This window comes from Leptinotarsa decemlineata, unplaced genomic scaffold, assembly GCF_025532065.1.
Source record: "Leptinotarsa decemlineata unplaced genomic scaffold, Ldec_3_MD MMD2_tig00026354_RagTag_RagTag, whole genome shotgun sequence".
Classification (NCBI taxonomy): Eukaryota; Metazoa; Arthropoda; class Insecta; order Coleoptera; family Chrysomelidae; genus Leptinotarsa; species Leptinotarsa decemlineata.
Window position 1 is genome coordinate 15,084,679 of NW_027412702.1, and position 21,017 is coordinate 15,105,695.

General features: G+C 32.2%; 1 protein-coding gene across 4 annotated transcripts; it reads left to right on the forward strand.

Moving 5' to 3' along the window:
* Positions 1-153: 153 nt before the first annotated feature.
* Positions 154-20,662, forward strand: Drp1 (Dynamin related protein 1). 4 transcript variants are annotated; one of them, XM_023162420.2, is made up of 12 exons: positions 154-514; positions 576-720; positions 2,841-3,049; positions 6,036-6,246; positions 7,318-7,565; positions 10,471-10,745; positions 10,806-10,947; positions 11,747-12,034; positions 15,663-15,776; positions 17,603-17,840; positions 17,927-18,138; positions 19,725-20,662. In XM_023162420.2, exons 1-12 carry the CDS (start codon positions 413-415, stop codon positions 19,779-19,781), a joined length of 2,241 nt encoding a protein of 746 aa, XP_023018188.1. In that variant the 5' UTR covers positions 154-412; the 3' UTR covers positions 19,782-20,662. The 4 variants fall into 4 exon arrangements, with proteins under 4 accessions (XP_023018188.1, XP_023018189.1, XP_023018190.1 ...); XM_023162421.2 differs by having other exon boundaries at positions 11,747-12,025; XM_023162422.2 differs by lacking the exon at positions 15,663-15,776 and having other exon boundaries at positions 156-514.
* The last annotated feature ends 355 nt before the right edge of the window (positions 20,663-21,017 follow it).

Below are 21,017 nucleotides of genomic sequence, written 5' to 3' on the forward strand. Positions count from 1 at the left end.
GTGGCATTCTATCTTCAACTGTCAACTAGATATTTTCTATATGGGTCCTTTAATGCATAATAAATTATTAACTTTAGTAGTCACCGTAAGTCCGGCTTCGGAAATTTAGGCAGAACTGAAAAAATGTCAACGGACAGAACCATGTCAAATGTTAAAACTGTTGTCAAATTTGAAAAAACTTCCATTTGGTATTTTCATAAAAGATATACCTCTTTGTAACTCCATCATTTAAGAAGAGGCGTATGTTTAGTTTTAACGAAAAATAATTGGTTCTGGTTCAGTTCAGTATTTTAATTGATAAAATTAAATCAGTTGTCGAAAGTTAAGATGGTTCTATGAAACTGGATCAAGAATACAAAGAAGATAGGATCAATATATCAGAATATAGGTAACCGGTGTAGAAAGTCAAAAAATGGAGGCCCTGATTCCTGTAATCAACAAACTGCAGGATGTATTCAACACTGTGGGATCCGATGCCATCCATCTACCACAAATCATAGTTCTAGGATCTCAGGTACCCTACAAAATGTGACATAAATGGATCCGATGACATAACCCTATTAAATTTCTTTCAGAGTTCTGGTAAAAGTTCGGTTATTGAGAGTTTAGTTGGCAAATCATTTTTACCCAGAGGTACGGGAATTGTTACCAGAAGACCCCTCGTTTTACAACTAGTATACTGTCCAAAAGAAGACAAGGATCACAGAAATGCCCATGATGGTAAACTTTCTTCCATTATTTTTCTTATTTCATTCATTTTATATGCTGTTGAACAAAAACTATGGAATATAAGATCAAATACAGGATTCATAGATTTGCATTATAAATCACAAATTGTTAAGCCCCACAATTCAAACTTTCAGGTAACAACCATAGGAACATATAAAATTTTCAATAATCATCCTTCACGTTTGTTTTTAAAACAGATAATGTATGTGGTTAACACTAGTAACAAAGGAAAATATGACATTCACCTAGTGATTCATCAAATAATTTACTTATCTGTTGTTTGAAGCAAAATCCTGTTTTAAACATTAGACTTCTTAAGACCTATTATTACATATTTCAACCTGTTAAATTTGGTGTACTTTGGATATAAATCTTGATAATATATTTTTTATCTGAGCTGGTCCAATTCACAATTTTTTCTCCCCTTAATCACTCATTTTTGTTATCCAATATATGAGTAAAAATGTTTCCATTGAACCTATCTTGGCAGATATATCCATTAAAAGAATGTCAAAATTTCAGAAAATTGACTATAAGTAATATTTCCAATTTTAATTTTTTATAAATCGTCATAAGATTTTTAAGGAATTTTATGAGACCAATCTCATACTACACACTTTTTCATCATACCCAAAATAGTAATCTTAGTTTGTTGATCATAAATTTCAAATTAAAATTTATTCATTTAATATTCGTTCAAAAATTTTACTCTCAAAAGAAAGTTGATTGAATGAAAAAGTTATCATTCAAATGTACTTAAAACTACTGACAAAATTACAATTCTCAAGATGTTTCAAAAAACCATGTCATTTTGATTGTTCTGCTTTTACTTCTAAATACTTTAAAATTTCTAATACAACCAAAGAAGCAGCACCTCTTATAACAATATAAAGTTTAATGAAAAATATAACTCTTTAAAAATGGATGTGGCCCATAAAATAATATACACAGCATGTGATATCAAAGAAGGTACCATGTTCAGAGTTTGCATTGATGAAACACATTTTTTTATTGTAACCGGTTGATGGCAATTAACATATGTACCAATTGACCAACCGTGACCTTTTTATGAATTTAAGCCACAAGGTCTTACCGTAATGTCTGCTTATCCAAAATCAACTTAGAGTTTGTTCTGAAAACTGATGAGGATGACTCTAGAAATCAATATAATGGTAAGTTGTTAGTAATCTCATATGTGGTATAGTTTGCTTAATGTGATACCTTTAGCCTAAAAACCTACAAAACTATGCTGAAATATTCTTCGAATAGTTAGGAAATCATAAGAAATTATTTGTTCGCTAGGTCGTCAATCATGATTTGTTCATAATTTCTAATAGCGGACAGCTTATTCATAAAATGATTTGTGTCTTGCACATTAACTTGGGCATAATTCTGTAAAGAAATGTTAGAAAGTATTTATTATCTATCTTCATCAAGAAAGGGGTACTACAGGTTTGACTTTTTTTTAAAACACTGTTTTGTCTAATATATAAAACTGTGCACAAAGAAACTTTCTTATGTAATATTAAAATGTTCAATTTATTTCCTGCTTCTATAAATTAAAAAAATTAATTTGAATTCTAACTCCCAAATCACTCAGAAATTTAGATTGGAATTTTTTTTGCATTGGAGTAAATGGAACATCTATCAGTTAATATTGTGCAGGAAACGGCATTACCTAAATTTGTAGCCAATAATAAACAAATCAAATTGGTAACTTCTTTCTGTTGAAGTTAACTTCTTTTCAAAATTCTGAATAATTAACAGTACATTTAGGAGTGTGTTCATAGGCTGTTCATCCATGTAATAAGTACTAATCAAATTTACCCCATACCTAACGCAAAGTGTTTTTCATCAAGTCTGCTAAGTCGAATAAATTGCATTGCATTTATGTCTCTTAGTTTATGCTAACCTTTAGATTATTCAACCCACAATATTCTTCGAAACATGATACTAAATATTTAGTTTTATGCTGTGATATACGATATATCACTAGCAAATAGACAAAAATGGTTATTTGATACTGAAATAATTCGATATGCCTATTGTTGATAAACAACATTAAGACTCGAAGGACTCGTGAGCTTTTTTATAATAAAGTTTTCTTGCAGGAACAGTGGAAATTGATGAATGGGGAGTATTTTTACATGCCAAAGATAAAATATTCAGGGATTTTGAACAAATTCGGTTAGAAATTGAAGCAGAAACAGCAAGAATGGCCGGAAGTAACAAGGGTATTTGTCCAGAGCCTATAAATCTGAAGATTTATTCCACAAAAGTTGTGAATTTGACACTGGTTGATTTACCAGGAATAACGAAGGTGATAAAGAAATATTTTTATAGTTCACATCATATAGTCCAAATATAATATATGAATATTATTTTCATTCAACTTTTCTGAATGAAATTTCCAAAGAAAACTCATACTCTATAGAATTTGATACATTTCTGCAGGTGACTAGAATTGCAAATTGAATTGTAATTATTGATCTTTACCTTTCATAAGATATGAATTCTAAATGGAACTTTGAATGATGTATGAGCAGAATCACTTTCTTCAGATTTAGTTACTTTAGTTTACTTTCAAAATCACAAGACGGTTGTACGAAACAAGGTGATATCAGTGAAATATCAACTTTTCCCTGCTAGATATACCAATTCACAGTCTGGCCAGATCTAAATAAGTTCCATTTTTATGGGACAAAGCCTGCTACTCTATCGAAGACTTGTTAATATGACCCTTGAAGTTTTTTTGAAGGTGATTGACAATGTTTCATGATGAATTTCACTAGTTCGGACTTCCATTGTCTACTATATAAAATGATTTGAAATCCCTGAAACAACTAAAAAAGAAGAATTGAAAATGAATAGCTGAAAATAACAATTATATTAAGCAAAATAAACCTGAAATGAAATAATAGTGAAATAAAATACAAGTAAAAATAGAACAATTGAATAAATGAAAAATAAAGAAATGAAAAAAGAAAATGAAAATAAAAAGTGGAGAGATACCAAATGACGTTAGTTCACGACGTTTCGATTGTTAGTATCTACAATCGTCTTTGGGTGATAACTGGACTGATTCCTCCGAGAGATGACTATTTATAGGTCGTTCGAGTATTTTCACTTATCCCCGCTTCACTGGTTCTGTGGGAGATGACCGTTTGGCGGGAGTTGGTCATTTTTCGCTTGATGATGGGTTTCCATATGTTGAGTATTTCTACGCTGGCTTGGCTGAATACGTTGTTGGACAACATGTATGCGGCTTGGGATCTCAGCTTGGGACCACTCGATGTTGTGTTGATCTGTTTAAAATCTGTTTTTCCGTTAACCAGCTGTCGCACCCCTACGAACGACAACCCTCAGAAGTCGAAACTTGTGCGAGCTAAGAATTAACGAGGTCTTACCTTTTTACGTGTGATTCCTAACACGGGTTGGACGATAGCAAGTGAAGATCGATCGTTCAGACTAGGGCTTGAACCACCGACCAACACGGCAGTCAATTCGAGTGAGTGAACAAAGCACCCACGCCGAACCGTTTGGCTATCGACCGACCGACCGATGGGTCCAAAAATGGTCTGCTATTCCTGATTTGCTGGTTTCCCCTCGCTGTGTGTGTTTCTTGTGCTCGGCAATGCGAACATTTAATGGCCTCTTAGTTTCACCAATATAGGATTTTCCGCACTCACAGGGTATCCGGTAAATGCAATTCTTGGAATCGCAGTCCGCGTTTGGTGGCCTGGTTTTAGTGAGGCTGCTACGGATAGTGTTACCGGATCTGAAGCAGGTTCTGATGTTGTACTTGGAACCAATTCTTCTTATCCTCTCCGATAATCCTCTGATGTAGGGAAGTGCAAGCACTGGTTGTGACGGCTTCTCTTCCTTGCGAGGCTCCTGCTGTCTTTTAGCCAAAGTATTTTCTACCATCGCTTTGGAGTAGCCATTCCGTTGAAGATCATTTTTGATGATGTCTAGTTCCTTCTCGAGACCTTCCTTCGTATTACAGAGCCCAAAAGCACGGTCTAATAGAGTCTTGATGATTCCTCTTTCAGTCAATTGATGATGGTTGGATTCGTGGTTCAGATACTGTCCCGTATGAGTGGGTTTTCGGTATACAGATGTTTCCCACTTAGTGTCGGTCCTTTTCACCAAAACGTCTAAGTATGACAATTTGTTGTGGATTTCCTTCTCCATTGTGAAAGTGATGGAAGGTCTCACGCTGTTGATGTGTTTCAGGAAGGCGTCTAGTTCAGTATTCCCATGGTTCCATATTATAAAGGTGTCGTCAACATATCTCAACCAGAATCGAGGTTTCTTGTGGGCTTCTTCAATGGCCAGAGTTTCAAACCACTCCGTATATATGTTGGCTATGACTGGTGAAAGTTGCGATCCCATTGTAAAGAATTCGTCCTTCAACTAGAAATAACAGTTTTGTTCACAAAGGGGTGCGTCCACTGACTGGACACCAATTAAAAAAAGTGTGATCCGGTAACACTATCCGTTGCAGCCTCACAAAAAACAGGCCACCAAACGCAGACTGCGATTCTAAGAATTGCATTTACCGGCCATTGAATGTTCGCATTGCCGAGCACAAGAAACACACACCGAGGGGAAACCAGCAAATCAGGAATAGCAGACCATGTTTGGACCCATCAACACAACATCGAGTGATCCCAAGCTGAGATCTTACACAGAGAGGATCATTGGTTTGGGAGAAAATTCAAGGAAGCCGCATACATGTTGTCCAACAACGTATTCAGCCAAACTAGATACTAACAATCGAAACGTCGTGAACTAACGTGACTTGGAATCTCTCCACTTTTTATTTTTATTTTCTTTTTTATTTTTCGTTTATTCAATTGTTCTATTTTTACTTGTATTTTATTTCACTATAATTTCATTACAGGTTTATTTTGCTCAATATAATTGTTATTTTCAGCTATTCATTTTTAATTCTTCTTTTTTAGTTGTTTCAGGGATTTCAAATCATTTTATATAGTAGACAATGTAAGTCCGAACTAGTAAAATTGACCCTTGAGGTATTCAAGTAATGCTTAATTTTATTCCATGATTAATTTTTGGAAAGTTCTATACTAACTAATATAATGTAGAATGGTGTGGCGAAAGTGTTTTCAATAAATGACAGTTAGTTATATATTTTGATTTTATTTATCTAGACGTTCCATAGACTTGTTCTATGTCAACATGTATGTCTTCCAGATCCAAGAAATATTTATTTATAAACAAATCTTTCTTTTTTTGTTCAGAGCTAAAATCTTCTTAATAATGAATTACTTGAATTCCAGGTTCCTGTAGGAGATCAACCTCCTGATATAGAACAACAAATTAGAGAATTGGTGTTGAAATATATTGCCAATCCAAATTCTATAATTTTGGCTGTGGTGACAGCTAATACTGACATGGCTACTTCAGAAAGTTTAGCTATTGCAAAAGATGTCGACCCAGACGGTCGGAGAACCCTGGCTGTAGTTACCAAATTGGACTTGATGGATGCAGGTAAATAGTCAGGGTCTGCACAAGAAGTTTTCTTGATCTAGGCAAAACTTTTGTGAGATGCCCTTTCTCCAACTCCACCAAACTCACATCCTCCTAAACGTACTACACCACACAACTTCATTCTGAGACACAGACCGTGACCACTTCTAGTAGTATGCAAATGAATAAATTCATAAATTACAAATTTACCATCTTTGATAAATTTGTTCTTGGTAATCATAGTTTGTCTTCTAAATTATTTACTATAAATAAATATTGGAATAAACTATTGGATTGGACATGATTAGTAACTAATATTTTTAGAGTATAACTTAGGATTAGAATGAATAACCATATTAGGAAAACGAAAAAATAGTATTACCAATAAAGTCAATACAAATTATGGAAGCAATCAATTTTACATGATGAGGTTATTATTTATGAGAACTTCCAATTATTTTGAAAGCTATTTCTGAAAAATCAGTTAAAAAAATGAAAAAACAAGTGATAAATAACCCTTTTCTTTTTTCAAATTAAGTTGTGTTATATTATGTTTTGTAAACATTTATGTTTCTTAGAATGATTGATTGTCATGGCATGTCAAAAAAATGTTTGGTAGAGAGTACTATCAGATTTTTCTACAGGACATTACCGAAAATTGAAAAGATAATATATAAATTTATAATATTGATTGGTGTACATATAAAAAAGAAGAACATTAAAACAAAGTAAGTGTTTTACAAACAGTGAGAATATGATGATATATACAATTCAAACATCAATCATAATTTTATTTTGATGAGATAACGCTTTATGGCTATTTAAAGTTATTGTAACTGAGTTTTTTTTATACTATCTAAAAATGAGTTGAAAATATAAAAATTTGAACATCAGTCTAAATCGAGGATTTTTCACTCGTGTAGCATATCTTGTTTTGTATTCATGTATATCATTCTGAGTCTCGAATGTCAATGATTGTTTATATATCTCTAGTAGAATATTATATAAATACATGACAACGGCATTATGACCTATGCAATAATTTATCTTTCAAGTATCGGCCAGTTTCATTCAATTTTTGAATAATTTCAGGTACTGATGCCATTGATATTCTGTGCGGTAGAGTGATTCCTGTCAAACTGGGAATTATTGGAGTGGTAAACAGATCCCAGCAAGATATTATGAACAATAAAACTATCAAAGACTCATTGAAAGATGAAGCCACGTTTCTGCAAAGCAAGTACCCCACTCTTGCAGCGAGAAACGGTACACCTTATCTAGCGAAGACTTTGAATAGACTGTTGATGCACCATATTAGAGATTGTTTACCAGATCTCAAGGTGAGTGAATCAAGATAGATAGGTAAGCTATGCTTCCTTGTCTAAAATGGTAAGATTTTGTTGAAAAAGTCAATACAATTATATAAATAGTATACGCACATTGAACAAAGAGTTACTTCCTAAAAATACAAAAATTCAATAAAAAATAACATTCTCAACTAAAACTTGAAAACAGGTGTACACAAATCAGAGTTGAAAAAAATGTCAATTGAGAAATATCATGGAAATGTGAAAATTCAAATGAAAAATATTCCTTAATACTGTTGAGGATTTTTCCTGCCAGAACATCCTTGACAGACTTTCTGAATTGCTTCAGATCTTTGATAACTGTTATTTGGTTTGGCAAGTGAGTATACAATTGTATGGTCTGATATATTGAAGATTTGGGAAAGAATTGTTTTGGCTTTCTACACTTCTTTATAAAAAAAAATATGTAGGAATCTTCCTAAGAAAGGAAGAGAGCAAGCAATTGAAAAAAATCAACTCTTTACAAAGATGTGTAGATCATGCAAAGAAGTAACTTCCCGACATTCCCCGAAAGAAAAAGCCCTCTCGAAATTGCTACTTTGAAATAAACATTCAATTACATAAAAGAAAAAACTTTCAGAACAACTACTTTCATATGAACACTGAATTATACAAAATACATTTTTCTGTATTCAGTAGAAAGCCAAAACTTTTATTTCCCAAAAATTAATCTCTCCTAAAAATATCTCTTTCTAGTTATATTAAAAACTGTTTCTTTAGCAATGAATCAGGTAGTGAAAGAGTCAGATTTTTTTCTAAACAAGTATTACTTATTTTGGTCACAAATTTTTATATTTATGAAGCAAGCTCCCAAAATGAAATTATCAAAGTCAGGATCTGGATCTGGTAGTTTCACGATTTTCACAGGTGATACCAGAATATTGGGGAATTTGATGAACATATTGAAAACTTGAGAGTAACATTTTCTCAGAATGTCATGGTGTGAGAGTAGTTTCCTATGAATTAGGTTTCCATATTGCAAACATAGTTTATCACTCACTAATAGTTTATCACTCACACTAATAGTTTATTACTCACTACATGACTACAGTATCAATAATATACCAATTATTAGGAAATCAGTGATAAAGGACTTAGGAATTATGTTTGATCGTGAATTGAACTTCAAATCTCATAATGAGTATATTATAGCTAAATCATTCAAGATGTTGGGCTTCATCAATAGATCATGTAAGGAATTCAGTTTGAACACTCTCAAGTTATATTGTTCATTAGTTAGATCATTATTGGAGTACGCTTCAATAATTTTATGCCCATATTATGAGATACACATTAACCAAATTGAAGCTGTAAAACACTTAGGAGAATATGCATACAACATTAGAGATCAGATGAATCTAGTATCTTCAAAGAATAGAAGAATTATTTTAGATGTATGTTTTTCAAAGAAAATTTTAACTGGCAACATCAACTGTGAGGAGATTTTACCTTTAACTAATTTGAATGTCAACAGACAGACCAGAGTCAGTACCGAAACATTTAAAATACCGTTCCACTCCACAAATTATGGTTTTTTCTCTCCTGTCACTCGAATGCTCAGAAATGGGAATATGTATTAACAGGTTGATATCTTTGGCAGCTCCACAAATACCATCAAAATTGAACCAAGTCTCATTATTTCCTGAAACATTTCCTTTGATTATTCTATACTATTTCATCATTATATTGTTTTCTTTTTTATGCTACATATCGTACCACTATTGTATTGTACTATGATTTTACTAACATATTGTGTTTTGTTTTATATTATTCTTATTGTACTATGTATTTATTATCTTTAGTTCAGTTTAAGATTTTACAACCTTTTTTTTTTCCTCCATGACAAAATTGAACTGTGATTTTATCACTATATTATTGTATTGCGTTTATTATTGTATTATGTATTTATTATCTTTATAACATTGTAATTGGGAATACTAATTGAATAAATAAATAAATAGATAAATAAATAATTGATTCTCAGATGTGATATGAAAGAACATAAGTATAAGTTTAACTTTGTTTGCTCTCCGTATAATACTCGCAATAGCAATTATAGTTTCAGAGTTCCCATTCTCACCTCGAATTTAATCAGATATTCCATCTACTATAATGGTGACGAATTGTTCAATCACCATTAGAAGTGGGGCCTGCAAACCTTGGCCATTTTCAATTTGAAAAAGCAGTGAAGCAGTGTCTATCGCTAGCTAATAGACACTGTTCGGTATTCACCTGTTCTTGTGTGTGGGTTCCGGTATGGTTATTATTATTATTATTGTTAACATTTCATCACTGGTTACACCGGCCTTATGCGCACGCGCGGAGGCCGGACGGACAGTCGTGAATGAAAAAGACGGAGAAAAGATGTGTGTTCAACTAAATGTTTTGTCAAGTAAAAATTATAAATATCTACTGCTAAAACATCGTCCTTCAAGATTCCTTCAAGATCGCGCTAACAGGGTATCCCACGATTAAATATTAGGAAGTGAAACCAGAGAGCAAAGAGATTTTCCGGAAATAAATGAGGTTGGTGTCGTCCATCATTATTTTCTGAATTGTTTTTTTCTTAAATATCTAACAACCAGCCCACATACGGTAAATACAGTTCTTATCGAACAGTCACTATTCATAGTTTTCGAGAGTATTTTTGCAAATCTTTTCACTAGTATAGGTATTTTATTCTTCATTTTCATTCATAGCATTCCCTATCTTATCTTTCTTATTTGTTTTCGTCGATTTTGGCCAAATCCACAACGTATTCAACAGTTTATTGTGAGATTTTAACTGAACAGTTTCACAAAAACGCAACACGTGTTTCGTTATAGAATAAAGTGTTTCTTGAATATATTATAATCCGTATCCAAATTTTAATTTTTAGACCCGGGTCAACCTGATGATGTCTCAGTACCATTCTCTACTGAGCTCTTATGGTGAAGATATATCGGACAAAAGCAAAACTTTGCTGCAGATTATAACAAAGTTTGCATCTGCATATTGCTCGACTATCGAAGGTACTTCTAGGAACATTGAGACGACAGAATTGTGTGGGGGTGCTAGAATATGTTACATTTTCCACGAAACATTTGGAAGGACTTTGGATTCGATACATCCTTTATCTGGATTGCACAAAATTGATATTCTCACCGCTATCAGGTAATGTGAATTTGTTGGATTATTTAGAAAATTTACTATTTCAATCACAACGTATTATAGGAATGCAAATGGCCCTCGCCCAGCTCTGTTTGTACCTGAAGTGTCCTTTGAGTTATTAGTCAAAAGACAAATTAGAAGACTGGAAGAGCCATCCTTACGATGTGTGGAACTGATTCATGAAGAAATGCAAAGAATTATACAGGTAGGAAATTATTTATTTATTTAGTACAAAACTTCCACGCAGAGGTATAAGGTGGTATAAGAAAGTTATTAAAAATGTTCAAGTAAAAATCAATAACAACTTTTGATAATAAGAAAAGATTCAGATAAATATAATTTGATGATCATCGTTCAACTAAATAAATTTTTGAAGCCTGCGAAGGCCTTAAAAATATAATATGAAATAAAGACATGTTCCACTCCACTCCATTAATTCAATATAGTTTTGTCAAAAGTAAAATGTTATGTTTTTCAGTAAGTTGTCGAATGAATAAATTTTGTCTATTGAAAAAAAGAGCTAAGACTTTCATAGGTTATGTATTTGCCTCAATGAAGCATGTTCAGTTTATCAGTAACTTGTTGTTTTTGATAACTTTGCCTAACCTTTTATAGGGTACTCATCTGACATTTTGGAAACTATATGAAACATTTTGTGGTTAGCACCTAGCGTAGAGGTATAATAATAATAAATAGTGGGAATAAATGAGAAATTATATTAAAAAGGCTAATTTATTTTATGTACTTGGAATTTTCTTCATATTTAAACTTTTTTAATTGGATCACCATTCTATGAATACAATGACTATTATGAAATATTAATATATATGGTATTTTCAATAAAAGAATGAATTTCTTTCTACAAGTATAATTCAATTTTTTTTTTATTTGTCTTGAATGGATTCAATAGTATATGTTGTTTTATGTTTCTAAGATATTTGTTTTTTTATTAAATATAATTGTGTTATTTGGAAAACAAAATTTTCACCCCTCCATTCTTATAGCATTGTGGTAACGAGGTACAACAAGAAATGATGCGTTTCCCAAGACTGTATGAGAAAATTGTTGATGTTGTTACTCAACTTTTGAGGCGCCGGTTGCCAACCACTAATGTTATGGTGGAGAATCTTGTAGCCATAGAATTGGCGTACATAAACACCAAGCATCCTGACTTCTATAAAGAAATCTCAATGGTTCCCTCAATGATCAAATCCGGCGACGGATCTAGACCAAGCCGACCCAAGAGTATGTATGGAAAATACCAGCCCGACGTACAGGAAGTGGTAAGTAAGGTATCGTATCATTTTGTTTTTTATTTTGTTATTGAATGGGTTTTCTATAATTATATTTCTTTATTATTATGGTCGATTAATTATTCCCAAGAATTACTCCAAAGTATGTTCTGCTACGTTACATGTTACATTGAATTAATGATTTTTTTTTGTCTTTCGACTTACTACCCATCAAATTAGTTAGTTCCAGAAGTACCAGATTTGACATATAGGTAGCGGTTGCAATGTGAAGAACTAAAGTGAACTAACTAATTCAAAACTATGGATAATTATATATAATTCAATTCCAGAGAAAATAAAGAAGCACTATTCCATTACAAAATTCAAATATCAATTGAAAAAAAATCTAATTAGTGGAATTCCATAGTTTGCAGTTTTTTTCTATTATACTTGAATTATTTTTCAATGTGTTCTTTCTGTAACCAATTTCACATTTGACTGTAGTTCATTGTTGTTTTTTTTTTCAAGACATAATAATAACGATTTTATTTTCCCATATCGTATTTCTGTTATTTTATAACCCCTAGTTTATAAAAACGGAAGGTAACTAGGTAAGGTAAGGTAAGAAAGTTGAAGCATTGAGAAAACACACATGATAAAAAGTAAGGTAAGGTAACGTCGGTAAGGCAAGGTAACAAGTTGGCTATTTTCAACTTTCTGCGTTGCGTTCTTACCTCCGACTAATCAGAAAGCGCCATACTACGAACTTTGACAGATATATCCGAATGGTGTAAAGGTAATGTCACCAGATAAATTTAAAAGTCACATTGTGAAATTTGATTTTTCTTTTGAGGGATGTAAATACAAAAATTGCCGTGATCGTGTCAATAGTAAGTGTGTATCTTTTACTCAAGAGAAAGAAACGAAAAAGGAGGAGTTTTATTGTTAGACCCATTCTGAGAAGCAGAAAGACTCAGGGACAATTTCAGTTATTCAAAAGAATGAAAAATGATGAGGATCCATTTTTTGTGTACAGAAGAATGAACAAAATATGTTTTGAACATTTAGTGAAATTGTTATGTTATTGTTAAAAAAAAATATGGATCGATATCTCTAGAAGAGAAATTTGCGGTTTTCTGTGGAAAATTTTAGCCCCAATATATCTTAAACCACCAACGACTGAAGCTGAGTGGCTGACATTGAAAAAGGATATCGAGAAAAATGGAATATACAGCATTGTCTCGGTGCTGAATGAAGGCCATTCTCTCCTATCAGTTGGTTCGGCACCAGACTTTCCGCACTGAGCCACTTCTTTTTTTTCTCTTTGGTACATCTATCTTTCAAAACTTTATATCGCCTTTGACATTTCTCCTCTGGTAGCCCTACTATTTTGGCAATCACCTGTCATGACTTCACCTTCATCAATTTCTTTTTAAATTTTTTATCTTTTTTATCATAAATTATTGGGTATTGTTCTATTAATGTTATAAAATATGTGTCTCCCATAATATTATAGAAATGAAAGTTATTATTTATTTCATATGAATGATTTCTGCTGTCAAGATTATTGAAATGAAATGTCAATATTTGTTTATGCATTCCTGCCAACCCAAAAATTACCAAAACCTATAATCACTATGGCAATTCTTCATAATTTACTTTTTCGTGAACGTCAAAAAATTAATACCTTACCTTACCTCTCTGCATTACCTTACCTTACCTTCCATTATTATAATTTAGGGGTAATACTTTGTAGTTAATTATGGTCCCTGATTATAAGCATTTATTGTATGATAATGTATGATTTATAATTTTCATCACAATATAGAAGGAAATATATTTATTAGATGGATAAACAAACATAACTTTACTGACTTAAATTGTGTAGTATTTATAAATATTAACCAGCCTTTTTTCCTGATGCTATTGCTAAAATCAATAAAAAATAGTTGATGTTGAATCCTTATACACCATGATATCAACTCTCACACAACCACTCAAATAATTCTATCCATGATAATGATTATGTATATAGCAATGTCGGTTTTCATGGCTGGCATCAATGTTTTGGTTGGTTTCCCGGTTTTGCTGCGGTCTTCTTTGCAGTCAAAACATTTGGAGTTTATAACCAAAGACAACCACAGCAAAACCCGGAAACCAACCAAAACAATGATTATGTAATTTCCACACTATACCTTTCATTTGGGACATGTTTTACTACGAGGTGGTTTCATTTGTTAGACTGGTACACAGCAGTTCAACTGATGGAGCAATTGTGTAACAAAACCTGTCTTGTATAAAATTCATAGTGTGAAAGTTATGTAATTATTATGAATAGTGTTGCTAATTTTCATCATAAGCTCAAATAATTGGTCATTCAAAAGCTCAAAATATCAAATTAATTTTTATCTTTTTTTGTTCCCTGACTTCACCCACTAGGACTGCTATTTTCGGGGTCATGATTTAGGATTATGGTATTTTTGAAAAGTGATGAAACTGAATTCTCTTGTCAACTCTAAATGTCCTATGTGAGGAAAATTGAAACAGCAAAAATAAATGGAAATTGTGACCTGGAAAGTTTGGACTGTCAAAATTTTCTGAAATATAATTTTATGAAAAATGCTTCTAATCTTTTCAACTAATACTGAGAATTTTAATCAACTAATCTGGAGGAACAGAAATAGCATGGGGAATAGCATAGTGATAGAGATGTCCTTCCACAGTTTCAAGATGCTAGTTTGTGTAAGGGTAATCAGTTAGTTTCTACTCATAAGATGTTTGTTTTTAGTACACAACAATGAATTCTTTGGTAGTGGTAAATCGACTAGTAGATTTCAAAACAAAATACAAGCTGCCAAGACAAAAATTTTACGCCAAGTTTGATTTTTCTGTGATAGCTTTGTTAATCTTTTTTTTTTAATGAAAAGAGGTTAGGTGGTCCAAACATTCAATTCAGATTAGAAAACTTGCACGAAATTCAACAAAACCTATTCAAACTCAACAGAATTTGACTTTTTTCTTCATAAATGTATTGAATTTGAAAGGAAAAACTGTGTTACTCATGTATATTGGTGTTTGGGATCAAGATTAACTTGTTGAATGCCTTTTTCAACTTTTCTGGTACATGCTTTTCCACTGCTCAATTGAAAAGCTTCTTCATATCTATTTATTCTAAGTTGTAGTTGTTTGTGATTTTCTACTTAATTTCAAAATTATCTATTCACTTCTCCTGAAGAAAACTGTATATGATTTCTTCTCTTTTTGCTGACCGTATTCAGGAAGTTTAAAGGTTTCCCACATGCTAAGATGCCTTTTTATAAAAATTAGTACAACTATTGGAATTTTTTTTCTAGTGTTTCCCTTTCATGGAGGTCTCCTATTTCTCAACTCAAAAGCTATGGAAATGTTGGAACAACTCACATACTCTTTTTTCTTGAAAAATTGTCTGAAGGCCCTTTATTTTTTGAAACATTTGTTTTGTGAAACTCTACATCTGAAATTGTTCAATAATAATACAAATCAAAGAAATGTTTCAACAATAATCGTGGTTAAAAAAATATCGAACGTAGGTTTCTATACCTTTCTTTGCCAAGAGGTTACCAAATCATCTTTTCTTCTAACATCGTCCACATAAAAATCTTTGTTTTGTATGTATAGAGTATCGACAAATTTTGCATTTTTATTGTAGATGCCACAAAATGTTCCAGCTCCTTTAAGCTCATCCCAGGAACAGGATGATTTCTTTAACTATCTTTTCCGAATTATGCCTGCAGCTAGCTATGATTTCATGAGAGCTGTTCAGGTATTTCAAATTAATACGTAATTTGAATGTGTTGAAAAAGTACAGGTGGATTCATCGTTTGACTAACATTAGTTTAATTCGTGTTGGCTGTAACAAATTTGTTTTTATAACATCTGCTTTTGTGTTATAAAACACTTCAATGTGAGACTGGGAGTGAACTGACAATTATAAACAAATGAATGTGCATATATAGTTTATTCATCTATTTTCATAGCTATCAAAAAATTAGGTTTTTGATACTTTTTCTGAATTTGATATTCAAAAGTTGATCTCAAATCCAAACAAAATCAAACGTATTTTCGTTTTGAATATTTCATTCAGCTTGGTAAGTTCTCTGTAATTATTTGATTTAACAATGATTGACGTATGGGAGTTACCATTTTTAGTGTTTTCAAATACGTTACCTCAAACTAAAATTACTAGGCGTTATTTTCAATGTATTGAATTGAAAGTGATTATTTTCAAATGCTTCAACTTTATATGATTTTGAGTAGTCTTTGAAATAATATAATCTTTTTGTAGTGAAGGGTGTCTGACTCAAAAATAATGCAAGATTTGAAATTGGCGCCATTTGTGGGATGAAGTGCTGACAATACATGTGTTCAGTACACACAATATTCAAGAAATAATGAGATTTTGGCGGTCACAGTTCGCAAATATCATACAAAATATTGTCAAATATGTTGAGATCTCGATTTTACCTCTTCAACTGGGGAAAGACCAATTCAAAAATTAGGAAAAACAAATGTTAATAATTGAAGCAGTATGTGAGGCTGAACAGAGAAAATTCAGGAACATCAGCAAAAAGAGTTGCACATTGTTGTTCGGAGTAGATCTTTTCTGCATTGACGAGTGGTAAAGCATTGGAACCGGCTGTTTCGACTCGCCAGTCGTTCAGCCTAGCACCACTGATGAGACCTTGGCTGGTCGAAACAGTGCCGTCTGATGTTATCACAAGTTCATCTAGTTGCCTTGCTGTGAAAACTTCAATGAAGAATATAAGACCAATCTCTTTCAAAGCTTGGTTTTGCAACTGACCACCTTGGGGAGCCTTGTTTATGTTTGAAATTTAAAAACTGAATTTTCGGTCTATCCCATAGATGGCATTTTCGTAGGGCGAGATGTCATCAACTTTACTTTCAGGCTTGTGCTTTTTAGGGCAGTTGGGTGGCACAGCCTAGCGGGTTGAAACAGGGCTGTCTGGTGTTGGATCGCAAGTTCATATAATCTGGATTGTTAATGTTGAACCCTTCGTGTAGTGAAAAATGAACCATTTGGCTTTTAATCTTAATACTTGAGGTTAAATGGAACTTTAAAGAGGTGCATGTATCTCTCCTTGACGCAATCATCAAACTTACTTGATTCAGGTGCCAATAACTTAATCATATTAAATTTCACTCGCAACATTTTCACTACTTTCCGAAATTTGTAGAATCTTGTATCATTCCGTGTAATTTCGTATTAGGAATCACACGTTTAAAGGTAAGACCTCGTTATTCCTTAGCTCGCTTAAGTTTGTCAACTTATGAGAGTTGTCGTTTGTATGAGGGTGAAAGCTGATTAACGGAAAAACAGGTTTTAAACAGATTCAAACATATAGATCAATCCAGTTTAGATATTGAATTTGTTTACATAAAAAATAATATTGGTTCTACAACCAATTCCTATGGTGCATCATAATTTATGTCATTTTTCAAAACAAAATCTTCATTCAAAGATTTGCTCCTCTTATATAGTTATTAAACCATTGCACCTTAAGCGAATTGGTGATTTATGTTTTTCTCGGGAGTGATAATCAAATAACTATTTAATTTTGTGAATTTCAGACTCGATCCACTCATAATCCTCAAGTGAAAACCGAACCGAATTCATGGATGCCTAATCATCCTCATAATGGTGTCGAAAATGATCTCAACCATGCAAATTCTGTGGCGGAAATTAAAAACGAGGCTGAATTAAGGTCCGTTTTGAGTCCTCAGAAACCAGTTAATTTGCTTCCGGAAGTACCCATAAATACCAGCAGAAAATTGTCTGAAAACGAGGAACATGACTGTGAAATCATTGGTGAGGATTACTTTTATTATTTAGGGTACATTTTCATTCAGGTGGAGATTGAAAAACTTTCAATCAACTGAGCGTTTTGTTTCCAGAACGTTTGATAAAATCTTATTTCTACATTGTGAAGAAGTCCATTCAGGACACAGTACCCAAGGCGGTGATGCATTTCTTAGTTAATTACGTGAAAGACAACTTGCAGTCTGAGCTAGTGACACACCTCTATAAAGCTGACAATGCCGATAAGCTGTTGGATGAATCTGAACATATTGCTCAGAGACGTAGAGAAGCAAGCGACATGTTGAAGGTAAGAGTGAATTTCAAGTATTCGATTATTGTTTTTTTAACATTCATGAGACGTAACTAAGTAATTACAAATTATATTTGAATTTGCCCCAACTAATGTAGACTTAAAAAAATTAATGGATTCAGCAAACCAATATCTAAGACACAGATTGTGTTGAAGTCGCTAGACTCAAGGGAGCGCGGGTTATAGAGAGAGAATAGACCGTAGACTGTGACTTCCCCTTCACCGATTGTGGCGCGCACAATTTAATTAATTGCGTGATGATGAAAACAAAAATATGTGAAGTTTCGTATATTTATGGAAGCTTCCGAAGTAGATGTGATGTTTTAATTGAATATATAATTGATAAGTTCATTTTAAATTCAAATATTAATTACATAAAATATTCTTCATTTTATCAAAAGAAAATACAATGACTGAAAACAACACGTTTCTGAGAGGAATCTGCTAATCTTAATTATAATCTCGGAAAGAAAGATTTTTTTTATTATAATGCATATAAAATATGAACACTTGGCATTGTGAAAAAGAAACAGTACAAAAGAGTATTGTAATGGTTACATAAAAATTAAGGTTAAGCTTCAGATGCTCGTTTCAGAAAGAGAGCTTCTTTATTGATTTTTGAAAGTTGATATTATGTTCATTGAATTGTCGAATCGATTCTGGAAAAAATATTTGTTGCAACATTTTGAAGCACTGGAGGTTGACAAGAAGTACACTGCACTTTGAATACAAGGAAGTTTTATTAAACAAACAACTGAAAAGGATAATAGAAATATTAAAACAACATTTTGACTCTAGTAATTAAATAAAATTCTAGTTTTTTCATTTAAGAAATACAAAATTACAAATTATTAGAAAATTGCACTTTTTTATATTGACACAGTGATAACTTCATAATAGGGAATCTACTTGCCCAAAGGCATAATGGCTTTACTGACTACATCTTGATAAAATTCATTTTGAAAGAAAAATTATCACACATGGATCATTCCATAACATTGAACATATGTATAAAATCCGAATAAAACTAGAAAAGCATTATTTCAATAAATATCATGCACGAACAACAATCTCAACTTGAACCGGTGAAATTTGTAAACAATAAAGAATGATCACACAGGAATTCCTTCAACACCTTTGTCACATGTGGAGTTGCAACAAATTAACGAGAATTATTTGGAATCATAAAACGATTTCTAAAGCAGTTCTATTCAATTATCACTAGTTTCTTGAGTAGATTAGACTTCAACATCTAGATTGAAAATCGTTGTAGTAATCAAGAAACACCCCATTGTGAGATTTTCACTACTAAACAGTTTTACAAAAACGCAACACGTGTTTCGCTATACAATAGCTTCTTTGGGAGTGTCTAGAGTCTATAATCACTTCATAGAAGCTATTGTATAGCAAAATACGTGTTGCTTTTTTGTAAAACTGTTCATAATAAAGTGTTTCTTGAATACATTATGGATTTTCATCAAATATCGGCCGATTACATCATATATCCCTGTAGTATTGTAATTGTTTGTGCTGTAATTGTAGGTACTAGCGTTTTTTCTTAAGTATTTGTTTTTGTTTTCCAGGCCCTCCAAAGAGCTTCTCACATAATAAGTGAAATACGTGAAACGCACATGTGGTAATTGAAGCAGATAGTGATCTACAGAAATAGTAAATTGTTAAAGTGTCATGTGACTAGTCATGATTCGTATGTTGACTATTATTTTCTTATATAATTCTAAGCCAAATCACACCTTTCATCATCGATCTTCATGTGAAATTCTTCGAGGAGGTTAGGGTGTTTTCAGAACAGTGTCTATGTTTTGATAACAAGTGGTTTCATATTTGGATTTGTCTATAAAATCAAGAAAGTTTGTGGATTTTTCAATAAGATTACTCTTATCACAACAATACTTTCTTTGTGATTTTGAATAAGACTTTCCAAACATGAATTTTATCAATGAGTAATTTATTGGTGAAAAAATCAATGGAATATTTGATGATATTATGAGCAATATTACTAGGGTTTTGTGTACTTTTCTAAATTGAACAGTAATGTTGCTTGCGATGAGTTTTATAAATCCAATTTTGAAACTACTTTCTAACGAGTTGCAGCAACTCTTTTCTAGTGTTGAGTTTACAACTTATTTACACAAATGTCAACCAAAGTTTGTACTAATGCAGGGCATTGTTATTTTTTTGAACTGATTGATTCATTGAAGTTCTTTGATATTGATATTACAGAACAATTTATGTAAATGCATATTTCCACCATATGAAAAACGCACATAGTGCCAGTTTTACTCGTTAGTTTTGTTGTAGGTGCTGAATAAGTATTAAATTTTTTTCGGTACTGTTTTGAGATGATTGCATTTGTTATTTATCATATACAATCAGTAATTTTGTTGATCTATTGCACTAGGTCTATTGGTAGTTGTCATTCCTTGATTATTTATATCTCATGTACCTATAATTTAAATTTACCATTTTCTCTTGTTTATGTGATTAAAACTTTTGAACCGGATATTGTTTCGATTTTACATCACACCTTACCTAACCAGTATTAATTCTCATATCTTGTCTTCAGTGTTTCTTTTTAAATAGGGATATTGAATTTTTTCTGCGAAACAGTGATTAAGAGGAATCCTAAAAACACAATATTTTTATTTATTTTTGGGAAATTTAACTTTTATATAATCAAAATGTAACAAGCGTGTTCTGAGGACTCCCAAATTCATCATTGGGAGGATATAAAAGAAATTAAATTAAACTAATTTTGCCAATAAAATTGTGTTCTCTTGGCTATGCGGATCACTTATCAGTCCAGCCTTGTACGTCTATATGGGTTCTTAATTTCAATAGTATGAATGATAAAAATC

Excerpts from the sequence above, each read along its gene's own strand:
- Drp1 (XM_023162420.2), top strand. The coding sequence starts at position 413 with ATGGAGGCCCTGATTCCTGTAATCAACAAACTGCAGGATGTATTCAAC. Across the intron at positions 7,566-10,470 it reads ATTGTTTACCAGATCTCAAG|ACCCGGGTCAACCTGATGAT; the intron begins GTGAGTGAATCA and ends TTTAATTTTTAG. Across the intron at positions 10,746-10,805 it reads GATATTCTCACCGCTATCAG|GAATGCAAATGGCCCTCGCC; the intron begins GTAATGTGAATT and ends AACGTATTATAG.